The sequence below is a fragment of the Micromys minutus genome (assembly GCF_963924665.1).
Source record: "Micromys minutus genome assembly, chromosome: 11".
Lineage (NCBI taxonomy): Eukaryota > Metazoa > Chordata > Mammalia > Rodentia > Muridae > Micromys > Micromys minutus.
The window spans coordinates 45,187,801-45,212,603 of NC_137980.1; the positions used below are offsets into that span (position 1 = coordinate 45,187,801).

A 24,803-nucleotide genomic window follows, 5' to 3' on the forward strand; every position below is an offset into this window, starting at 1 on the left:
ATGAAGACGGCGGCTTCAACTTGAGAGGAGTCCAGGCAGTGGAAGACATTCCCCACCGGGGTCTCCTCAAGGCAAAGCCCTGCCCTCAGATGTGGGGTCAGGGGTGGCAATGCGTGTGACCCTCAGCGCACGTTTCTGGGTCTTGCACCCTTTCCGTGGCTGATCTGGGACTGGTCCCTCTTGTCACATCTTCTTTGCCATGACTAAGTTACACCCAGGCGTTCTCTGAGGGTGTTAGCCAGCAGAACCCCCCTCCCCTGGCAGCTTGCTAAATGGCTTCTTGCTTGGTGATTGTTGGCTGAGGAATGGCAGAGGGAGGCTTGACGATGCTGGTGATGGCTCCTGGCAGGAGCTTGTAGGATTCAGATCCCGAGCCACTCGGTGGTGACGGCTGTGGAGTCTCGGGGGTGGCTGAAAGGAGAGAAAAATGAAAGTTACTCAAAAGACCCAGCCTTTGTGGGAATAGCCGAAGAGCCAAGGAAAAGCTCTTCCATCTGCTGAGGCAATTCCATAAAATAAGACGATGAATCCAATCTCTAAGGTGGTTATGGCTCAAACTTCTAGGAGTCCCAGACCCTAAAACCTGTTTCATGAGGCCCTACGGCCCATCTGTCCACCACTTAACATGGAAACTCAGGCTTCTTTTCCCAGACCAGGGTACAGGTGTGACTCTTCCCCAAAGCAATAATATATATGGTAAAAAATACTCTGGCTTGGAAAAAAGGGTAGCAACTGAGGCCCAGAGATAAGATGTAGGAGTGAAATGATCATTAATTGCTGGTCCCCTCTCGCACATGGGTACAGGCTTAAAGTACTTTCTGTCCTGTAAAGAATTTTATCCTCCTGTTAGTTCTGGTGAGTGGACACCGTTATCCACTCTACAGATGAGACAGCAGGGCCTAACATGGCCTTTCTTTAATATTGAGCAGACGAGTGATGCAAAGGAGAAGGCTTCTTTCTCATCACAGGTTGGGTGAGTAACTTCCACCCTACTGGCTACTTCCCCACAGCCAAACTCAATGAAATCCACTCTGCCCCAGGGACCACCTCATCTCACTGATGACCATATTCTTGGAAGAGCTAAGTCTTACTTAGTTGCTAGACTCCCTCAACTGCCCAAAGGATGATCTTAACCACTGGCCGGTCCTATTTCAATGAACACTTTGACCTAATAGATGGAATTCTTGGCCAACACATATTTTCCCAATCGTCCCCTCACCTAACAGGTTGCCTTATACAGCAGACATCTTCAAACACCTCACTGAAGACACCAACACACTGAATAAACAGCTTTAACTATCAACGATCTGACCCTTTGTTTCCCTACTTTGAGATACAAAGAACTATGTTCCTGGTTCCCCTTCTAGGTGTGATCTCCTCCTACCTTCTTCCTTAGACCCCCTTCTTACCCCTTGTAGAGTAGACCCCAGGCTGCCCACCTGCCTGCCCCCTGGGTCGGGGCCACTCACACATCTGTCCATTGCTGAGGTGAGAGGGCATCGTGTTAGCAACTATGACGTTGGTGCCCATGTGTTCTTGCATCAGGTGAGGGTGCAGGGGGTGGTGGGCATGGGGTGCATCACTGGCAGACCCTGTAGAAAAAGAGGAGGGCATTTGTCAGGACCAGAAAGCTTGGAGAAGGACCATAGCCTTGAAACACCATTTCCCCATTCTCACCAAGACTGACAATGCCTCTTGGGTGCTTATTCCTAGCTTAGTAATGCAGAAATAACCAGGTGAGTCTGTGGGCTTTAGGACTTCAATGAGAGCAGGACCTTCTAAGTTTAAGTACAAAGACTGGTCTCTTTGCTCGTGTAGTAAGGTATTCATTAATTGCTGGGCCCCTCTCACATGTGGGTAGAGGCTCAAAGCACTTTCTATTCTGTACATAAATTTATCCCCCTGTTTGTTCTGGAGAATGCACATGGTTATCATCCACTCTACAGACGAGACAGCAGTATCCGGGGATGTTATCTCACTCCAGTGCTGAGAAGCAGATCACAACTCCTGGTCCTGACAGCCGTGACACCTGGCCCACAACAACATCCCATTCACGGCATCATTGTGAGAAGGAGGTGAGTTAACAACCTCCCATCCACGGTGTCATTGTGAGAAGGAGGTGAGTTGCTGCCTGACAGTGGTTCTCACTGTAGAAGGCATTTGACAATTTGACTTTTTATTTATTTATTTTTATTGTGATTCCTGGAAAATTCTACTCATACCTCATGGGTAGAGAACACACATGCAGCTAAGCAACACCCAGGACATCCTTTTGATGTCCCTCAAAAAGGAATCACACGTCTCCCAAATAACCAACGTTGCTGAGGCAAACATCCTTGGCTTCCACCTTGGGGCCACTATGCCATCCCAACATTCTGAAGCCTCCAGTTCCAGCTTCTCCTGCTGACTGTCGTCGACCCAGAAAGAGTTCTTCAGACTTATTGAGGGGTTAAAACTGACCCCCCATTTCTGTTTAAGGGGTACTGTCTTTAGTTTTCCTTTAGCTCAGCCAGCAAGACATGCATGGTCTATGGTTAAGACCATCCGCTCACAGCCCACCTCAGCTCCCTCCGCCCAGCTCCCCTTCCTGGGGAAGGTTATCAGGAGTTTGTCTGCCATGTTTTCTCGCTTTCACCATTTTCCCATTCAGCCATTGCTTACTCTGTGACTCCTTCCCAACCCAGTTTCCATCCCCTGAGCTCTCTGATACTGCTTTCAACCAAAGGACCAAAGCCTGCATGCTGTGGCTCTCCTCCCTCTCTTCCTAGTCCCTCCCTCCCCATGCCCCTTTCCCTCCCAGCCCTCCACCCCCACTTAACACCATTGTTCACCTTCCGTTATTGCTGGACCATCTGATGTATGTACTTATGGTCTTGGTAACCCAGCTTGGGTTTCCAGTACTCCTGCTGTGTCAGCCCAGAATAGACCTGGATGATTGGACTAGCACCCCAGACCCAGATTTAAGTCTCTCCATTTTTCTGCTCAGCAAATCACTCCATCATTGTCTCCACCACTCAAAGCACCAGTACAGCCTTGAGCTTTATTTTTTTTCTCTGCCTCTACCCACTTCAGCATCCGCTGCATCCTGACAGTCCTTTTTCTCTGCCCCCTCCATTCCCACAGTCCAAGGCACCATCATCTCCGATGACGTAAGGTTCATGGCGGTTTTCTCTCTCCCCTGCTCCCTGAAATTCATTATTAACCCCTAAGTTAGATGGGCTTACTTAAAACTTTAATTTTCTATCTCTTCATAAAAGTTGTAGACAGAAAATACAATTTCTTCCTTTTTCCTTTCTATCTTCCTCCCCTTTGTCCCTTCCTTCTTTCTCTTTCCTTCTCTCCCTCCCTTTCTCCCTCCCTTTCTCCTTCTCTTCCTCCCTTCTTCCTTCTCTCCCTCCTTTCTTCCTTCCCTCCCTCTCTCCCTCCCTTTTTCCTTCCCTCCCTCCCTTCCTCTATCCCTCCCTCTCTCCCTTCCTTCCCTCTATCTCTTTCTTCTTTCCTTTTCCTTCTCTCCCTCCCTTCCTCCCTCCCATCCCTTCATCTCTTCCCCCTTCTCTCCCTCCCTTCTTTCCTTTCTTCCTTTATTCTCTCATTCTTTCCTTACAGAGTCTCCCTATATTTCCCAGGCTGCCTCACAAACTCAAGATCCTCTTGTCTCAGCCTCCCTGTTGCTGAGAGTCTGCTCAGGTTCTCCTAGATTAAAAACTGTGTTTTGAATCTGGTCCATAAAGCCTTGTTTTGGTCATGCTTTCCACCAGCTTTCCACCTGCATCTCCTCCAGCCATCATGCCTCACACCTGCATGCCCCTCCCTTTCCTCAGAGCCTGGGAAAAATGACTTCTGCTTAGAATGTTTTCCAAGATTTTAAAATATAGTAATTTTTTACCCATCAGTCTTAGACACCACTTCAGGGAGGCATCTCTTGGTGGACTCATCTAAAGGTCCCCATGTGACCTGTCTACTTAATTTTTTTTATCATCTACTTGGTTATTGTCTATTTCTATGACATTCACCCCCACCTTACAACAGAGACTGTCTGACTCATTTTATTCCCTTGGCATCTGAACAAATGAACCTCCTTCCTTCTCTCCAATTTTTCTTCCTGGTGAGAAACAAGGTCCAACAGATGAGGAAGATTGTCCAAGGTTCCCATGGAGGAAGCACTGGGGTCTAGAGGCCAGCGAGCTCAGATGCAGGTGGAGCCTGGGTCCCAAAGAGACACAGCACTACAGATCCCCAAAGAGCATACCCCTGGTAGCACAGACCTCCAAGCAGCATCTCCTGCAGCAGGTTGTCAATCTTGGCCATGCCAAAGAGCTTGATGAATTGGATCTGTTCGATCATCTGCCAGGTGATGCTCTGCAGCGTGGGCAGGAGCAAAAGCAACTCTCCAAAACGGCCCCGAGAGTCATACTGCCGGTCGTTGATGTAATCCTCCAGGCTCACCTGCACCTGCGACCGCAGCCTCTTGATCTTGCCTGGGTCACTCAGCCCCTTGGCATCTGCAATGGGAAGGGTGGTCAGCAAATGTCTCCTAACTTTAAAAGGCCCAAACTGGATGGCTTATTGGCCTTGGAACACAGGGAGCTTTAACCAGTGCTGGGACAAGAACCAGCTTACTCTAGAATAAAGAGTGGCTTCCTAGAACCAAGCAGAGAAAGATACAAAGCCCATGATTGCATCTTATAATCTCATCTCTCTTTTAAATGCTTTTCTGTGCTGTGCTAGGAATCAAACACAGCATCTTATACACACTAGACAAAAGCTCAACTATTGAGAGTCCTGGCTTCTTCTTGTCTTGGGCAAAGGGAATAAGGAAGACTTGGGCAGCTCATGCAACTAGTTGCTGGAAGAGCCATGCTGTGAACTTGGGGCTCCTGGTCCACAGATAGGGTCCCATCATCTAGACCCTGAACTTGTCACATCAAGAGATTTGCCACTCCCTGCCACCTGTCACCAGGGGACTCAGCTTCAGCTTCAGCTCCTCCAGCAGAAAGACACCCCACTCACACTTTACACCTCCTTTTTCAGTAGTCGATCATCTTCTATGGACTGCTTATTCTGTACCAGCCCCAGCTAGGTCTCCTGCCCTCAGCCAAGCTGCCACCTTAGTGCCGGTGATATCACACCTGTTGCTGAGCAATGGCCACTGCTCAGCTCCAAGGTTGGCAGTGCAGAATTAGAACTAAACCCTTACTCTCTGGGGAATGGGGAGTTGCAAGTGGAAAGTAAGACCCTGATTTGGAAAGACACATATAAATTAACAGCCTGAAGTTCAAATCCGTGCTCTGCAAGTTCCTTGTGTGGCCTTGCTTGAATTAGTCTCTCTGCGCCATCACCTTCTCTTTGTTTGAAATGGGGTGACAACAGCTCCTATCTCATGGGTAACATGTTAAGATAATCCTCAAGAAATGTTTAAAACTGTGCACATGGAAGCCCTCAATAAATGGCCGTCATTTTCCTCTTGGCTGCTTTTATTGCTAGAGGCTGATCTCTGTGAAACCAGGGGACAGCACCAAGGACAGCACCCCATGCCCAACAGGTCCACACTGTAGCAGGTAAAGGGCTCCAGCAAGCTTTCAGATACTGAGAAACAAAAGCAGGTGTCACACAAAGATTCAACTACAGATATACTGTGCAAAATAAGGGATGCGAGTCGGCAGTCAACAGAGAGAGGACAGAGAGAGTCATACAGGAGGGGATCCAACAAGGTGCTGACCATGGCTGATGGGACAAGAATATCACTGAAAGCTTCAGCAGTAATCAACAGAGGTGAAACAGTCGAAATAACGGCACCCAGGAAGGATGGGGGAAAGAACGCTCAGGATGATGGATGAGAAGGAAAATGGGAAAAGTAAAAGCCAGGCCTTTGTAGTTGGTGTCCTACCCAGTCCTTCCTCCCTGGGAACCCTAGTCTGCCTCATCAGTGGGGCTAGTGAAAAGTACTTGTGGTTGTCATGACAGTGTAGAAGGCTGTGAGTCCAACAGAGTGAGACAGCAGGTCTGAGGGTGTGAAGGTCAGGTTAGGAGGTGAGGGTGATACCTGGGTCAAAGAAGATGATGGCTTTGAGGCAGGCATATTCGTTGTCATCAATCTGCAGCTCTTGGAAGGGCAGGACCAGTTCATCAAGGATGCGGATGGACACACGGCTCATCTCTGCTAGCTCCGGACAGTGCCGAGGGACGATGTAGTCATTGCCTGTTGGGTAGAGGAGATTGCCTGTTGGTTGACCCCTATCCCTCTGGTTATGGTTTGCAATTAAGAGCTCACCAGGTACTCCTGAGAGGGAGTTACTAGGTCAGTGTGCCCATTTTACAGATCAGAAATTTGAGACAAGTGTGAGGAAGGTGATTGCCTGGAGTCCTGGGTAAGCCAATAACTTGACTTTGTCAGAGGCTTATTATGTCTCCAAAACTCCTTTTACCTGCATGACTCAAGATAAAGGGAACAAAGCCAAAGCCTGCTTAGGATGCCTTAAGGCATCAAGGTTAAGGGCCAGATTCTGGGATGGGATCACCTCATCTGAATTCCTCTGTCACCTAGCTGGGCATATTTAGCTGACATACCTGACTTGTCCCTCAGTTTCCTTATAAAAATGAGAATATCTGACTAATATCTGGGGGTGGTGTACTGAAAGAGGTGTACCAGACATTTGTCTGGCCATTTGCATAGTCCTTGGCATTTAAGGCATGTTACACAGGTGTTCCAAATTTATAAGTATGTCCTGTAGGCTCAGGTGACATGGGATGAGGGGCTGTACCATTCCTGGCCACAAAAGAACTTTGAAATGTGCTGCAGGTTCTGGGGACAACAGGCTGTGCTCTAACTTGAAGGCTGGAAGGACCCTTCCCCCTCGTACCTGTATTTCCTCCATCTGAATTGGGGAACCATCAGAGAGCTGGGTTCTGGAATCTCGAACTTTGGTCAAGTCTAAGAGCAGGGCTGGTTACACTCATTTTAATTTTGCTGCGGTGGTGTGGGTGGCTATGTGTTCTGACACCAAGCTATACCTCCAGGCTCCCCTTCAACGTTTTCTTAAATTGCCTTTTATTTATTTATTTTAGGGGAGTAGTCTGTGTGTCACAAAGGGCTCCCAGAGGTCAGTGCACAATCTCAGGCGTTGGTTCTCTCTTTACACCACGTGGGTCCCTAGGCTTGAATTCAGCTGTAAGTCTTGGCAAGAGGTCCTTACCACCCAAGCCATCTTGCCAGCCCACTGTCTTACTAGTGTGCTTTCAACTGATAGTTACTAGATTTGTTATTTCAGTTGAAGGTAATAAGGTTATATTATGTTTCTCAGGCATAAACTCCCTATTTAATCCACTCAGGTATGTCTTGACCTTGTAAATCTCCTGCCTATGCTTCCATAGTATCAGGGATTACCAATTTACATCAGTATATCCAGTTTGGGATAGTTTTGATCTGCCTGCCTGGTCATTGTGTATTCATTCCTATGGAGATAACCCTTCCCTTATGGGTACACCAAGCCAGGTTCCACCTCTCAGACTCTGGCTGGGATGGGCAGCCTCCTCACCTAGGAGCAGCACATCCTTGAACACCATGGACCTCTTGGTGGCTCCAAGCAGCAGATGCTCACCAGCGTGGGCTCTGAGCAGTGCCACCTGTAAGAAAGAAGGCATGAAGTCTAGCATTTGCACCCCAGGTAGGTTGCTCAGAGTCAAGTCAGTGGCCTTGGCAATCAGCTCAGTGTACCCTCTGCCTTACTTACCTGAGCTCTGAAGAGCAAATCATAAAACCTTTGCCTTCCTTCCATGACTCATGAAGCGAGCAGTATAGAATGGATTTTACAGAGACCAGGAAGATGGAAGTATGTGCTGTCCAAAGTAGGGGATCTCCTGTTTACTCTGTTCTTGGACCTGTGTGTCCCTGCCTTTGGGCAAGGAGCTGTATCCTGGCTTCATCAAGGTGTAGCCATTCCTGGCATGAACACCTCAGACCAGAGTCCCCAAAGACCCTGAACTTGCACTGTGTAGAGACTAAAGTTTGAGGTCAAGTCCAGATGCCTTTTGGGACATCACCTGTGCATTAGAGCCATTGGCTTTAGTGCTTGTGTGTGATAACCAGAGAATACCAACAGAGTGGTGACCTCCATAGGAGGCCACAGGTAGCAAGGCATGCTGGGAGGGCCAGGTGGTTATGTGTGCTCTTTTAAAAAGGTGTGTGTGTGTGTGTGTGTAGGTCAGAAAACTACAGTTCTCTCCTTCCACCTTGTGAGTCCTGAGACTCAGCCTTGGCAGCAAACACCTTTCCCGACTGAACTATCTCATCAACCTTCCTAGACACGCTATTAGACAGTGTGGGGACACAAAGGTCTCTGAGCCCATAGAAGTGTCAGGCTGTGAGAGCGAGGGGAAGCAAATTATAAACTAGGGGTTGAGGGTATGTGTGCTGCAATGGGAAGGGGGAGGGAGAGAGGGAGAAAAAGAGAGGGAGGGAAGGAGGGAACACAGAGTAGTGAGACAGAGAGGTCGGCATGAGCATCTCTAAAGCTGTGGCTTGTGCAGCCCAGAGGACCCTCAGAACCCAGGGAACACACAGACCCTTACTGAAATAGTGAAGTAAAGAATGGGGAAAGGAAAGGATGACTGAGGCAGCATCCCGATTCCTCATCAGATCCAGTTCCCCCTGAGCCCACTGGTGACCCCTTTCCACTGCCCCATGGCTGGTACCCATGGGAGAAACCAAAGATGAGAGGAATGGGAAGGCTCAGAGGCGAGACTGCTTCCCGTGATCAACACCAAGGGATACACGAGATGCTAACCATTGAGTGCACACTGCCCAGTAGGCTCTGGTGTGCTCTCAGCCTGCAGCACGCAGGACCAAGTCAGATCTCAGCCTGGTGGCCAGTGTGCTCCCGTGAGGCTTTAGGCCAATCACTTTGTCTCTTTAGGCCTTGTCCAGTCAGAGCTGGCCGTCTAAAGCCAGGAAATGGCTACCTAGTATAACAAGATGATCTATAGAGCAATGTGGCTCTTTTGAAAGGCCATGTCCCCAAATCTCCCAGATGGCCTCATCCTCATCCACGCTAGGCAAGATGGGCTCCTTTTGTACCATGGATAGGTTCTCAGATCCAACCCTCAGACATGGCAGCTTTGGGGTATGGGCAGGCAAGGGGGCGTTAATGATTGGCCCATGTTACCGGCCACCCATCACTGCCCTCAGAGAATGCTCTGAGCCCCAGCCAGGGAGGTTTGGGTGGGAAATAGAGGTTAACAATTGCTCAGCTTGGGGGTATCTTGTTGTCCTGCTAAGTTCCTGGGAAGGAACAGGGGGGATTAAACATTAATTCGGGCTCTCCAGCAGAGGGACAGGGGCCGAAGCATGAGAAGGGGTGGGAGAGAGCAGGGACCATTTGGATGAGATCCCCAACATGTCAGCAGGCTTGCTCCAGCCAGGCTCCAGACTCAGGGAGAGACAGGGAGCAACCAAGCCAGTGTTGACCCAGAGGGCCCATGGCTTTCTTATAGGTGTTTATAAAGACTAGGGAAGCCTGGCTTCTGCACAGAGGAGTAACTGTGGGGCTGAGGGACTTCTCTGGAGCTTCAAGAGACTGTATGCAGCCAGGCGTGGTGGTACACACCTTAAATCTTAGCACTCAGGAGGCAGAAGCAGGCGGATCTCTGAGTTTGAGGCTGGCCTGGTCTACAGAATGAGTTCTAGGACACCCAAGGCTACATAGTGAGACCTCGTCTCAAAACAATCCCCCCCCACCAAAAAAAAAAAAAAAAAAAACTAAGAAAGGAGACAAGGCAACATCAGGCTTGTGTACAAAGAGTGGGTGCTTCCAGCATTGGGAAGGCAATCCCTCTCTTTCCCGGAAGCAGCGAAGTTGTCTGTGGAGGTGAAGGGGTGTGTGTGTAGCTGGAGCCATTGTACGAGGCATTTCAGAAATGTATCCATCCAGACTCACACTGCCCCCCTTAACCCCACCCTTCCCCTCCATGGACCCGTGTCAATAGTCCAGAGAAGGTGCCTCGAAATATAAAATGCTGACTTAAGCCATCTTGGGGGAAAACCACGAGGCTTAGCACTAGGGAGGACAGCGGAGGTCCTGACATGCTGCTGACCCATCCGCACTTTCCAAACAAGAGCACGCAGAAGCGATAACTCCCGCTTGACAGATAAGAACACTGGGCCTTGGAGAGAAGTCATTTGCCCCAAGTTACACAGCGGACCGGTCTTAAAACCAGAGCTTAAGCCCAATCTCCTGAGCCTCGGCCTCAAGTCCCTGTCAACACCTCCAGGAGAACAGAATGATGTGGCGTCTGGACTTTGGAGCGTCCCTGGCTTGTCCTAATCCCTGTTATGTTGGCTGTGTGACCTTGAGTAATTTACTTAACCTCTCTGTGCCCCAGTTTCCTCATCTGGAAGATGAGAAACACCGCTACTTCGTGGTCCTTAGGGGGACTGAGTTAATATTTATAGATTGACTTAAGCAGTTCTGGGTACATGTGAGTGTTTCGGAGAATAAATTCAAACCAGCTCGAGGCTATGTCTTTTGGGGGTCAGTTGGAACCCGATGACTGGTGTCCACTATTGCTCTCAGCATGCTTACCTGGTCATCCAGAAGAAGTTCGCAGAAGGCCGGGATGTACTTGGCCCATTCAACTAGAACCAGCAGCTGCTCTTTCATGGACTCACACACGTCTGTTATGTTGGCGATCCTCTTTGCCCGAATGTCGCCATTAATCCCAGAGATGGGAGAGGTGATCTGTGGAAGACAAGGAAATGCTGGAGGTGGTGGGCTTTCCCTGTACTTCTTGTCCCTTACAGAGGGCCCGTACCCTAGGAGGCCTCCTTGTCTGATGGCGGCTAGATGGTGTGTCCTGCCAGGTCAGTAGGAAGCTCTGAGCAAAGGGACAGGAAGGATTCTTTTGGAGCATTGCCCGCTGCCTGCCTAGCCCCATGTCTTCCAGCTCCTGAGTCCCAGGAATCCCTTGGCTGTAGAAGGGAAAGAGAGCATCATCCTCATCTCATATATGAGGTCATCATGGCCCAGAGAGGCACAGTGACTTGCCTGAGGTCACACAGCCAGTGGTTGGCTGAGCCCATTTGCCACCTTGTTGCAATGGTCACTTCTGTTTGGTAGGACTGTTCTTGGGCCTCCAGATCAGTTTGTGTGGCCTATGAATTCGGGCATTGGGATGAATCAGACAGTGCCCCAGGGTGCTAGACCAACCAGTCTGTGGTGTTGAGTTTGGTTTTCCTTCTGTGGTACCTGGGACCCTGCCCATGTGGGCCTCCAGGGTTTGGTTGGAGGAGACAGAAGTAGACGGGAGTTTCCCCTAGAAGGGAGCCCAAGTAGTTAAGAGGATTCCTTGGTACCTGCTGAGACAGGACCTCTGCCTGCAGGAGCGCGTTAATGGAGGGCAGGCTGCTGTCCTCATAGCTTGACCTCCGAGTGCTGATCCGGTCCCGCTCATTTTGGACAGCTATGAGGAGGAGGCAGAGAGAGGTAAGGAGGAACGCTGAGTGGAGGGAAGATGTCCCATGACCCTTAAGGAGTTAGGGGATGTGAGAGGAGAGGGTTCAACCTGGACTGGGGCCACCAGGGTGCTATAGGTGGGCGGTTACTATGTGTGTGTGTGTGTGTGTGTGTGTGTGTGTGTGTGTGGTGTGTTTGGTGTGTATGTATATATGTATGTGTGTTTGTAGTATGTGTGTGGGTGTGTGTGTGTGGTGTGTATGTATGTGGTGTGTGTGTGTGTGTGGTGTATGTGTGATGTGTGAGGTGTGTGTGGTGTACTATGTATAGTGTGTATGTATGTGTGTGTGTGTGTGTTTGTGGTATGTGTGTGGGGTATATGTACATGTGTATGTGGTGTGTGGTGTATGTGTAGTGTGTGTGGTGTGTGTGTGGTATGTGTGGTGTGGTGTGTATGGTGTGTATGTGTGTGCATGTATGTTGTATGTGTGTTTTGACATACATGTGCCATCAGGTGCGTGTGTTATCAGGCTTGGTAGCCGATGCTTTACTGAGCCATTTTGCCTGTCACATGTAGGATCTTCTAACTCAGTTTGCAAAGATGGCAGACACCAAAACTTCCCCTGACCCCACAGACAAAAGAAGGCTGAAGAAATGACCAGTCATTGCTAGGGACAGGTTAGTAACAGCTCAGTGGACAGGTCACAGACTGAGAGAAAATCGGCTGCCACCCCAACCCACGATCCCTACTTGCGAGCCCAATGGTCTCATCCCTTCCAGACAAGCAGACCTCATTCCCTGGTGACACAGAATGACCTGAAGTGGCAGGCAGAAGTCCTAGGTTGGAACATGGAGACCCAGCCGCTTCAGTGGGCTGCCTGCTGGGTGGAATCCTGCTCTCTTACCTCGGAGAGAGGAAGCCGTCCCTTTCCTCCTCACCAGGAACTCTCTAGAATTCAGGAACCTACAGCCTTGTTTCACAGACCTCTGGCCTACCATCCACCCTTAGCAGAGTCAGTATGGGCCTAAGGCCCTCTCCCTGTCCCTTCAGTCCCCTGGAGTCTGAGGGCCTCACTATGGAAGTACGAAGGAGGAAGGGTGAAGTCTCTGTTTCCTCATCTGTCTGAGGCTTAGGGGCCGGCAGGCAGTGTCTCCCCTGCACAGACACTGACCGTCTCTGGTTCACAGGAGCTGCAGTGACATGCATCACACAGAAGACCCTGCTCTGCCCCTGAAGGTGCCACTACTCTCCCCTGGGCTGAACCAGGCCCTTCTAGAGGTCCTGAGATCCAAGGCTCCTGGATTTACCCTTTGGGGGTGAGCTGCTCTCGGGATCCCCCTAAACACATCCTAAACACATGCTCAGGATGGCTGTCTTTTCATTTGTCACAGTCCTTAGGACTCTGCCCTGCCCCCATCTCCCTGTCACTCACTTGTTGCTCACACCTGCCTCTCCCTATATCTGGATACCCACACAGGCCACCCACGTGCTCAGAACCATCGCAGCTACTCCTGATGCCTGGAATCCCTGATCCCTTCACCTTCAGGGATTGGAGAAATGGCTCACTGGTTAAGAGCATGCCCTGCTTTTGTAGAAGAACTGTGTTTGGTTCCCAGAATTTACATCAAGTGGCTCACAACTGCTCTGCCGGTGTGTGCATTCATGTGTGTGCACGTAAAATTAAATATAAAGCAAGCCTTTAAAAAAATCTGTCACGTCAGGTGCTTTTGCAACCACCTCTGACATGGAATTTAGCCCTAGGTTCTGCCCTTTTTTTTGTTTTAAACTCCCCCAAGGTATCAGTTATAACACCTGTTAGGCAAATTTTGTTACCCAATTCCTAAGCTTCAAAAAGCCAGACCTCTCTCCCTCCGTCCCTCCCTCTTGTTCACTGTCAGTCTTGCCCCTACAGTACACCTTGACACACAGTAGGCACACAGCAAACACATGTAGAGTGACAGAAGTCACTGGATGAGGCAGCACATGACTTCAAGGCACACTCCACCCTCTTGATTTCAGAGTGTTGTAATCTACAGCTGGACGGACGTGATGGTTCCTGTCTGTAATCCCAGCCTTTGGGAGGCTGAGGCAATGACAGCTTGGATGACACATGTTGGGGCCAGGAAGGATGGCTCAGTTGATGACAGACTGTCCCACTCACCCAGAGGACATGAGTTTGGTTCCCAGCACCCACATCAGGCAGCTTACCACCACCTGTAACTCCAGCTCCCGGGGATCTAATGCCCTCCTCTGCCTTCTGCACACACACAGAGCCCAATAATGATAATATAATAATAATAATAATAAATAATAATAATAATAATAAATCTAGAAAAGAAAAAGTAAGAGCTTGTCTCAAAAACCCAGAGACAGAAAAGCCTGTTGGGGTAGGATGAAGACCCCGAGGTGTAGAGGTCCCTTCACTTCACTGGTTGTGCCAGCCCTCCACACCCCTCCCTGGCAGCCCAACCTGCCCTGTCGCCTGCCCCCACTGGGCGCTGCGGGGAGGCGGGCGGAATGAAAGACTGCTGTCAGCAGCTGTGGATAGAGATCCTCAAGGCTAGCCGGCCCTTATCAGCACCTTCAAGCTCAGTCACGGAATGATGTTTTCCTAATGTTTGCACAGTATTAGCAGGGTCGGGGACCTAATGTAACTTCCATTGAATATTAACTAACAGGACAGAGTTGGAGAGGACATGAGCCTGGCTTCCTAGCGAGCCCCGGGTGGACCCTAGGGGCTCAGTTGGGCTTATGATGAAGGTGGGCTTGCTCCTCCTGTACTTTCTTGGTTGTGGTCTCTGGCCTGGCTCTCTGCTGCCTGCAGGTGGGCTTTGGTCCTGGGCCTGTGAGCCAAGGCCAGGCAGGTGTCCCTCTCCCTGACTTCCGTCACAGGACAGAACTTTCTGCCAGTTGTTTTCTTGCTCACTAACACCCAAGGCTCCCCTACTCCCAGTCTGCCTCCTCCAGGAAAGCCCCCTGTGGCCTCTGTGGCACATCCTCTGTCTAGGACCCGTGAGCTCTCCAATACTGTGGCAGAGGTTTTAGTCACCAAGTGTGCCACCCCGAAAGGATCTTTCCAAATTCTGACCCAGAGAGCTTGAAATCTTGGTTCTGGCAGCCTCATGTCCTAAACGTCACTCCATTCCAACATATTACATTCCTCTTCTTGCCTCAGTTTCCCCACCTGAGAACCAGGTAGATTTCCCTTCACTAGCCCTAGCTGCTCTGCAAGCCTTGTGTCCAGTTCCCTTTCTGGTCCTTGAGAACTTTAGGATGTCCAGTTCGTTAAGTCCATGTGCAGGAGACATTGATAGAAAAATAAATGAAAACATGTCCCCCATCACCTAGTCAGTGGCTTTGGGATCTTTCCATCAAGCTGAGGAAAGGTTCTGGGGACAGGCAGATCCAGCAATAGTCTTGCTGGTGCTTGCGCAAGACATCCCCCCAGGATATTTTGCTCTCTTGGTCTACTTGTACCTTACAATCTCTCAATAAAGCACATGTGCACGCACACATACACACACATGCACACACAAGGGTTTACCAGCCAGCACTATCTGACAGTGACTCAGTGGCTCTCCTGTCTACCTGAAAGAAGGTAGGTTTATTTCCCAGTCCAAAGAAGCAAGCAGTTCATTTCAAGGCTGAGCTATGGTTGGATGGGGTAGGACGCCTTTCCTCTCAGGAGCTAGGGTCTAGGATTGCTTGGTTTTGTGGATCATCTGGAAAAGTGGAGCCCAGAGGGGTTGGACACCTCCCTCAGTTCCCTTCTAACAACTGTTAGCCAAAGACACGTGGTCACACGCAGACTTACTAGCTAGCCCCATTGGACTGCCTGCTTTTCTCCCACCTGCTGAAAATTCTATAGGAGAGACTCATTCTCAAACGGATGGGTAATCATGGAGTGTCTACTGTCCCAGAATCACCAGCTATTAGAACTGTACAAACTGGAGTCTCTCATCTTGTCTCCAGTACTCACACATGTACCACAGTCCCCTTCCACATAGGGAACCTAAAGAGAAGCTGAGGTTAGCCAGGGAGCCGTGTGCCAATGGGAAACAGCAGGGGGGGAGGGGCATAGGCCTTTTTGTCAGGGAAGCAGAGGCCTGCTAGAATGTGGTATGTAGTAGAATTCTTAGACTCCCCATCTTGCACTGAACACCCGTAAGGACCCTTTGCGGGGGAGGAATGATCTCAGGATAGAGGGTAGAAACGGGGCAGGGAGGTTGGAGCTTGCCTTCTGATTCAGCCCAGCATGAGCTGGATCCTAGGTTCTTGATTGGGGGGGGGAGAAAGAGAGAGAAAGAGGGGGGAAGGAGAGAGATGGGGGGAGGGAGTGAGAGAAAGGGAGGGGAGAAAGAGAGAAAGGGGGGAAGGAAAAAGAGGGGGAGGGAATGAGAGGGAGGGAGAAAGGAGGGAGGGGAGAAAGAGAGAGAAAGAGGGGGGAAGGAAAGAGAGGGGGGAGGGAATGAGAGAGGGAGGGAGAGAGGGGGGAGGGGAGAGGAGGGAGAGACAGTGTGTGTACTCATGTGCCTGTGCGTGTGTCTGGTGGTCAGAAGAGAACAGAGTGGGGTCAGAAGAACATGTTAGTTGGGAAAAATAAGTTGAAAGAAGGAAGGGAAGAGATTTGAAAGTGAACTCAGGTTATTTAGAAGAAAAAATAAGTTTAAAGACTTTTTAAAAAATTTCTGAGCATGAGAAAAAATAATTCTTTCCTTCCTTTTTCTTTTCTTCCTTCTTTTCCCCTTCCTTCCTTCCTTCCTTCCTTCCTTCCTTTCTTTCTTTCTTCCTTCCTTCCTTCCTTCCTTTCTTTCTTTCTTTCTTTCTTCCTTCCTTCCTTTCTTTTTTGTTTTTGTTTTGTAGGCTGAGAGTGGCCCAGGGCCCTGCATGTTTGCCAGACAGTGGCTCTTCTACCATGCCCCAGCTCTGGTGGCCAAAACCTGTCATAAATGAGGTCTGGAGGGCTCAGTGTGGGCAGCACGGAGATGCCCACACAGCACAAAGCTGGAGTTGGGATCCTCTGCCCTGGATGGGGACTTCAGCAAGGTGACTAACCACTGTGGTCCTCAGTGGCTTCTGCCATGACCCCCCATAGCATTCATTCCAGCCTCTCAGAGCGGCCACCGGAATGAAAGGACTTGTGACACAGGAAAAAGCCAGCTCCATGTCTGATGCTGGGGTTGGCAGGGCAATTCCATCTCTACCATGCAGGCTGGGCTGATTAGATGTTAGGAGAAGGAGATTTCTAGAGATGACCTGACACTGTCTTTGACTAGGAAGCTCAGAATAGGGCCCTCTGTTCATATTAGTGAAGACTTGGTGGCAGGCCCGTGGGTGTTTGCTGTGTCGTGTTCTGTGTTTTTCTTAATGCTTGCGCTGCCCATTAGAAAGAGCGCCCATCTTGGCCGCCTTGGTAGCACAGGAAGGCCCAGTGGCAGTTGCTGGGAGCTGAAGTGAGTGAGTGGGAGCTTTATCTCTGAATCTTTCTCAAGACCAAGCCCAGCCACTCCCTGTGGTCAGATCTCCAGGCCCTCCCTCCTCTCAGCCATTAGCCAGTCATCCCAGGGCCTGGTCACAGAGCCATAAAGTATGCCTGTGGTTGTAAATTCGGGGTTGGTTGAAGCCTGCATGCAGGTGGGGATGTGGGGGGGGGCAGGGCTCACCTTCCTTCTTCATGCCAGCCCGGAAGCACTTCTTGAGCCTGCAGTAACGACACTGGTTCCTCTTATCTTTGTCTACCACGCACTGCCGGCTAAACCTGGAGAGGACGTTGGATGGTTGGATGGAGGAGAAATAGCCTCTCTCTCTTAGGACAGAATCAGGGCCCATCTGTCGGTCAACCCCCAGCCTCCTGGCTCCATGTTTACATCCCAGGAGTGTTAATGTTAGCCAGAAGCCAAAGGGGTCTGTGGCCTGTCTGAAAGTCCATTTTGTCCTAGTCAACATAGGAAACTGAGGCCCAGAAAGGCAGCATGTGACTTCCATCACTCAGCTGGTTGACGATGAAGCTGAATTGGAAACCTTAGTCTCTGGGGTACCAGCTATTTCTACCCTATCCTATGAGAGCCCATAGCCACTAGTTATGGCTTAGAGTCAGTAGTTGGTCCACAACAGGTAAAGGCAAGGTCATGGGAGGGGGGCTGGCCTTCAATACTGACTCCAGCATTCATTTAAGTTGGTTGGCTTCAGGTCAATTCTTAGCCCTCCTAGATGTAGCCTTCCCCCATCTATGAGGATAATAATTGTTACCACGTCAGAAGGGCATTGGCAGGTGACAATGACATAATACAGGCTTGTCATGGCTCAGTCAACTGCTGCTTCTAGTATTTTATGTTGTTATCCGAAATGAGAGATGCTTTTGAAAGAGGAATTTTCATAATCTTGGGGCGGGGGCCCTGGGGTAGATGGAAAGACTTAGGGCCAGTGCCTTGTTAGAATCTAGAAAAAGAGGAGGTCGGAGGACTGGTCCTATCCTTTCTAAGGTTGTTAGGCAGTTGCTAAGGAAGCTTCTCACACCTGGATCCACAGATGCTAAGAAACCACTCTGCCGTTGAATGTCTGGAAGGGCAGATGGACCTTCAGAGGTCATGAATCCCAATATACCCATGTCCCAGCTGAGGAAGTGAAGGCTGGAGCAGGCTCCTCACCTGCAGGAGTACATGTGGTTCTTCCTCACGCTCCTCCTGAAGAATCCCTTGCAACCGTCACAGCTCGACGCTCCGTAGTGTTTGCCAGTGGCCCGATCGCCACAGATGGCGCACAGGGCGCTGACACCCAGGCTGTTGGATGAGTTGAGGTTGGCGCCTTCAGATGGGGATGTGTCTGCACCAAAAGAGGGTCAGTGAAGATCCAGGAGGGGTAGAGAGCAAAGCCAAACCAAAACCAAGTCTGAGACTCACAACAGGCTACCCTGAGCTGGGGGCTATGTCAGCTCCTGTTCCCCTCGGTGTCAGGTGGTTTTTGGAGGCTTAGTTTCCAGTCTATAAATCAGAACCTGCTGATCTCCAGGGGTACCTGCAAGGACTTCCTTCAGCTTCTCCAGAAAGGGGTGGAAATCTCATCCCCACAGTCATGTATAGACTCCTAGTTAGGAGCTTTGGGGACAGTGACTTCCCAGCCACTTTGTCATCAGAAGAACTGGACCGGGGCATCCTGAGCTTAGCCTTCAGACTCCACAGAACCTCCCAAAGAGTATAAAGATACCCAAAGAACATTCTTCCTTTGCCTCTGGTGTGGGCGCTGACCGAGGTGCCACGTCCGGGCAGATGTGGGACCCTCTTACCACGGACCAGAAACCATCTCCCCATCTGAGTGTGAGGAGGACAGGCTCAAAACCTCTGGCAAAGGAGATTTCCAGCTTGTGTGCCAAAAGTCCTGGGCAATTTGTACTGGTGCTAACCTTAACTCAGCTCTGGTCTTGGACCAGCTCCTTTTCCTAGCCTCAATCACCCCAGCTGTAAGGGAATCAGTTTAACTGGTTCAGTTGGTTTTAAAAATAAGTGTACCTATATTTTAACACACATACATATATCAAAAGATCACACTTTTTCTAAAAGCAAATCTTCCACCATATATAAACTCTTTAGAAAAATCTCACCACTGGGGAGGTAAAGGCAGGAGAATCAAGGGTTCAAGGCCAGACTCAGTTAAATAGTAAGCTCCAAGTCAGTCTGGGCTACCTGAGACCTTGTCTCAAAAAAAAAAAAAAAAAAAAAAAAAAAAAAATCAGCGGGGATGATAAACTCTATAATCATCCAGCCCCCAAACAGAAGTCCATGCATGTGTGCAACACACACACACACACACACACACACACACACACACACACGGGTTTCCATAGAAACTCGGCATATGACCTTGGATTCCTAAGGGAATGCGTTATTGCAAACTGGAGAAGGCTGTGGCATGCTAACACCAAGACCCTGAAGCTTCACAGCATTGGATTAAATCCTCACTGGTCTTGTGGCCCTGGGTTATGTCGTTGTCCCCTCCACCAGTCAGACACAGCATCCTCATCCTCATCTCTTGGAGCTGTCTGTAGTCAGCTGGAAATGCTTGGCATACAATAAGTTCTAGAACTGTCTATGAATTAAACCTTTCTCTGCAGAAGGGAACTTGCCCGGTAGGTGTCCCCCAGCTGTTCCTCATTTCTGCTGTCTTCTGGCTGAACCGCTCCTAGGACTTCTGAGTGTTCAGAGCAGAGCCCCCTCCGGCTGGTGAATTATTCCCAAGGCGGGGATAATTGTTAAACTTCATTGGCTCTTTCTCCCTCATCCTCTTCTCCTTTGACCCCCAGGGAGAGCTGAGCCCGCAACTTGGGCAGAGGCCTGCAAGGTGTCCCTTTGCTAGGCAGCATGGGTCACCTCCCCCTGAGGTCAGCCAGTCATTTCCATTTCCCAGTTAAGAAGACTGAGGCTTAAAGAGAGGAAGGGACTTGCCCAGTATCATCACAGCGCTGCCAGTCAGAGGGGCTGGTCTGTGGGTTAGTATACTGTGGTCTAGCCATGTTCCCCATGGTTGTAGATCTGTGGGGACTTTTAAAGTCCCCTTCTGCCGTTTGTGAAACGGGGATGGAACGTGGGAACAGATGTCCTTAGCACGTCTGGCTCAGGGTGGACTCCAATCACTTTGGAGGACAATCTCCTATAACCATAACTCCCAGACCTCTGTGAACTCCAGAAGGACATATGGAACCTTCTGACACATCCCAGGTCCTGGAGACCACCCATCTAGTGGCAAGGATTGAGGCAGCACAAGGAAAGCCCTTGTGAACCTTATACCCTGTCTAACCTGTCTGTGGTGTTTTACAGATGAAGAAACTGAGGCTGGGGAGGAGCTAGTGTGTCCTCAGGATACTTAATCAAGGGCTTGGCGGTGGCGGGTACAGGAGCACAGAACGCTTAGATACTGAAGGGGCTGTGTGGTGGCCAGGAGTGTGACAGCAAGTCCTGTCCCTGGGTGGTAGGGTGGGGGTGGGGTCACGTGCTACCATACCCGGGCAGAAGCAGCTTGTTCACCCTGAGCACCTTCTCTGAATCACCCACGGCCAATAAGGCCTGGGTAAAGGAGCCCATTTCCAATTGCATAAGAGACAACGAAGGAGGTAAAGTGCCCAAGGTCACAGGACACTTGGTGAGAAATACTAGAGGCGGGGGGGGGGGGGTACGGGGGCAGGGGACTGACCATGGACAGAGCCCGCAGCTGCCTCCTCCTTCTGGCTAGGCTTTCCAGACCTAAGCCTTGAAACCTGAACGCAGCTGCACAGGAGGAGTCACGGAAGGAAAGTGGTGGCAGGCCAGCCGCAGCCAGGTGCCATCTCTCCAGTGCTAGCCTGGAAGCTGGTCCTGTCCCTTCCAGAAGCTTCCCATCCTCTGGCAAAGGAAACACCCTCCACCCCACAGACCTATTATTGGAGATACTGGAGCAGATGGTTGAATGATATGGACACAGGGGCAACCGGGCACAAACACACACCCGCTGCCGTGCGTCCCAAGTTTTGGTGTATAGTTACAGTTAAGACCCTCCCAACATAACCCTGGAATTTCAGGGGGCTGGAGCAGAGGACCCCGAGTTCCAGGCTGCCCTGGGAACATGTTCTAAGTTTCAGGCAGGTTCAGGAACACATACGCTCTGTATCAAAGAACAAAAAACAAACAAATACAAAAGCCAAGCTGGGTCTGGCAGGCGCACACCTTTAATCTCAGTGTTTGGGAGGCAGAGGCAGGTGGAATTCTGTGAGTTTGAGGATAGCCTGGTCTATGGGTTGAGCTTCAGGATAGCTAGAGCTATGTTGAAACCCTATCTCAAAAACAAAACAAAACAAACAAACAAACAGGCCTTTCAAATGACACTACAAGATCTTGTCCCACAGAGAGCGGTGCCCAGTAGCACAGGGGCTGTAGGCACATGTGAAAAGGCAACATGTCATCTAGGGTTACCAGGCGAAAGCACAGGGGATGTCCACATTTAAAAGCGTGTTCCGTCTGCCACTCACATTTACAGAAACTATACCTACACACATATATTCAAGCCAAAACAAAACCAAAACAAACCCAAAAACCAAAACCAGAATGGTCCTGGAGACCGAACTAGCATTCGACACACACAGACGGAGCCGGACACAAGCTCAAAAAGGGGAACAGACACGCAGCTGTATTCCTGCATTCGCTGTGCCACTTATGAGGACACCCAGGACCGTACATGTAAACGCACACCACTGTGTTGGCCTTCTAGCTAGGAAGCCCGAAAATTCTACTTTTCTCCTGAACCCCAGTTTCCCAAAGTCTGAAACGTAACCATGCCTCCTGTCACAAGCTCTAGAGACAAGACAGACCTTTGGTTGCTGGCCCATGAAAGGGCCCAGGGGCCTGAAGATAGGGCCATGTTGGATAGGATTTCTGCAGCCACCAGGAGGAAGGTCACCATCATGGTCCCATTTCCTTAACATGGTAAGCAGGACAGCATTAAGACCCGGGGCCTAAGTAGGGAGGATCTGGGGAATTTTTCTGTTGGAAATCCACCTCTGTAGGCCTCGGTCACCCAGAATGCCTCTGGCCACAGTACGAAGGCCCACTTGCTTCACCTGGCAAGAGCTGTACGAGCCTATAGGACCAACGTACAGTTTTCTGTATTTCCCCTCCCATCCCAAAGTCCAGTGCCAAAGATCTGCTCCATACCTGGGCACATCTGCCCCCACCTACCATTGCCCATGGTCAACACCTGCACATTTTCAAACTCCAGGGTGGTGTAGGCTGGGTCCAGGGCAGCACTGTAGTCAGCCATATCCATGTCGGCGAGGGTTTTAGAGAGTCGCATTCTCCTCTACCCACCCCTCAGCCCCCTGTCCTGCCCTGCCCAGGATGCCACCCAAGCCCCTGGGCTGAGCCCCAGCCCCTCCGTCCCCGCCCTCCTCCTGCCTCCTCCCAGGTCCCTTCTCTGCCTTCCTCTGTTTCAAACTGTCCTCTGGGAGATTCAGCCTGGCGTCCTGGCCTAGCCTCTGCAGAGGGTGGAGGCTCTGTGGGGAGGGGTGGGAGTTAATGGTTAATCATCTCTGATGCTGGGTAGGCAGGGCGGAGCCACAGGGATTTGGCTGTTTGTTGGTTTCTGACTGACACCTGGGGTGCTAATTACAACTGTTGGGCCCCCCACTCATTAATATTCAGTTACCAATCTTCCAAGGCAGGCATAGAACAGGACTGGTACTGGTTGGAGGTCGCCTTAGCAGCCCTCAAGTCCTGCCAAGTTGGACATCCCAGCTGACATGCTCAGACATGGTCAAGTCTACCACCATGAAGCCCTCAACCAACCACTTCCCAAATCAGTGACTTCCAACCTCAACTGAACTGGAAACCTAAACCCCAAGCCCACACTTGGGTCTTTTGGATCCTTGCTGATGAGAACTCTTCTGGTTCCTTTCTGGTTTGTCACCTGCCGTAGGAACTCCTGGAACTCACCTTCAAGTCACTTCCCTAGCCCCTGATAGCTCCTGGTTGCTCCAGCTGGACCAAACATCATGGATGGTTCCCTGTCACACTGAATGCCTCCACAGCGCCTACCCCTCCCAGGACAAGATTTGCAGCCCATAGACCTGGGCTTCTGCTCAGATACTTGCCACCTGCTAGTGACCCTGAGTAAATGATTCTTCTCCCAAGCCTCAGTTTCCATGTCATAAAATGTATGGGGCATCTGGAAGGGTAGTTGGGTAATGCATAAGAAATAAAAATAACTGTCAAGGTGCTCAGGCTAACCCCCAAGCCCCAAACCATCGTTTATGTTCTGCTATGTAGCCCAGGTTGGGTACAAATTCTTGACACTCCTGCCTCAGCCTTCCAAGAGCTGGAGTTAACAGGAATGTGCCACCACCATGCCCAACGAATCCCTCTTCTCACCTGGGGTCCTCCTTCCCTTTTCCCTCCCTGTTTCTTTCTGTTCACCTCTTCTCTCTTTGGGGTTGGATTCTCTGTGTGGATCAATATTCATTCCATCCCTTTAAAGTTTCCTTTTATATTAAAAATGCATTACCTGTGTGTATGTCTATGTATACCACACACGTGCCTGCTGCCTGTGGAGGCCAGAGGAGGGTGTGGGATCCCCTGGAACTGGAGTTACAGATAGTTGTGAGCCACCCTGTGGTTGCTGGGAATTGAACTCTGGTCCTCTGGTAGAGCAGCCAGTGCTCTTAACCACTGAGCCACCCCCACCTTTTTTAGCCTTCAAAACCCCCTTTCTTTTAATGTCCACTTCCTTGTCTACATCCTTTATGAGATTTGACTCTGGACCTGTGGCACCTGTCCCTTTGTGCAGTCCCCCTCTGTGTCCTTCTCTGCTGACACTTTTGAGACTCCCACTAGCTGGGGAAAGAGAGTCACAGACAGCTGAGTGTGAGGGAAGGAGCTGAGAAAGCTTCAGAGCCTTGCTCAGCTAGTTGAAAGAGCAATTCAGAAGGCATGGCTACAACACAGAGCAATAATGACAAATGGAGTCTGCTTTGGAATGAGTGACTGAACCAGAAAAGTGAGTGACTAGGAGGCCCAGTGAATTACTGAGTGAATGACAGAAACTCATGAGTATGTAAAAGGGTAACTGGATGAGTGAGTGAATGGATGTGAGAAGAAATAAATGAGTGAGTGAGTGAATGAATGAATGAGTGAAGGAATAAATGAACTAGTGAATGAATAGATGAGCGAATGAATGAACAAGTGAGTGAATGGGTGAGTGAATGAGTAAATGAATGAATGAGTGAATGAGTAAAGAAATGAATGAACTAGTGAATGAATGGATGAGTAAATGAATGAATGAGCGAGTGAATGAGTGAATGAATGAGTGAGTGAATGATTGAATGGATGTGTAGATGTATCTTAACACCATAGTGATACCATTAGAAGCCCTCTTTCTGTACTTCTTAGCTTACTCCTTCCATCCTGTCCCTAGAGACAAGATGGTGGAAGAGAACGTGGGAGGCCATCCTGGGAAAGAAAGATATTAGCCTCAGGGGAAGTTCCCTGGGTTTAGAAGCTATCTCTGGGACCCTCAGGATGGCAGGTAATGGCATTTGCCTTGCAAGCTTGGTGATGGGTTTGACCTGGCATGCCCTGCTTCTATCATGGATACTCGCACATGAGTAAAAACAAACATTCCTATCACTCTTCAAGTAGATTTGTGGCTCACGGTCCTTCTCTGGGAAACTTTCATTACAGTCGGCGAAGATCCTGGTCTCATCCTTCATGTCTTGGTTGAAGGGAGAGGAAAGGTTGGAGCTCCCAGCCCACACCTTAAGATCCCAGAAAGGTCTGAACTTGACTTCTGACCCTTTCGGGCCCTATCTGACTCCAGTTAGCAACATCTTGTCCCAGTGA

At 50.0% G+C, this 24,803-nt stretch overlaps 1 protein-coding gene across 7 annotated transcripts in view; it reads right to left on the bottom strand.

Moving 5' to 3' along the window:
• Positions 1 to 268: 268 nt before the first annotated feature.
• HNF4A (hepatocyte nuclear factor 4 alpha) overlaps positions 269 to 24,803 on the bottom strand; it is a gene marked incomplete at both ends in the record, with an annotated part of 59,618 nt that continues 35,083 nt past the window's right edge. For 2 of the 7 annotated variants that reach the window (XM_080925172.1, XM_080925173.1), the window contains 9 exons: positions 269 to 411; positions 1,470 to 1,592; positions 4,266 to 4,502; positions 6,044 to 6,199; positions 7,536 to 7,623; positions 10,578 to 10,733; positions 11,348 to 11,454; positions 17,112 to 17,206; positions 18,096 to 18,270. In XM_080925172.1, the coding sequence (XP_080781298.1) occupies positions 269 to 411; positions 1,470 to 1,592; positions 4,266 to 4,502; positions 6,044 to 6,199; positions 7,536 to 7,623; positions 10,578 to 10,733; positions 11,348 to 11,454; positions 17,112 to 17,206; positions 18,096 to 18,270 (1,280 nt within the window). Of the gene's footprint in view, positions 412 to 1,439; positions 1,593 to 4,222; positions 4,503 to 6,043; positions 6,200 to 7,535; positions 7,624 to 10,577; positions 10,734 to 11,347; positions 11,455 to 17,111; positions 17,207 to 18,095; positions 18,271 to 22,148; positions 22,264 to 24,803 lie in introns of those variants that run through there. The other 5 variants (XM_080925170.1, XM_080925171.1, XM_080925169.1 and 2 more) reach the window with 4 other exon arrangements.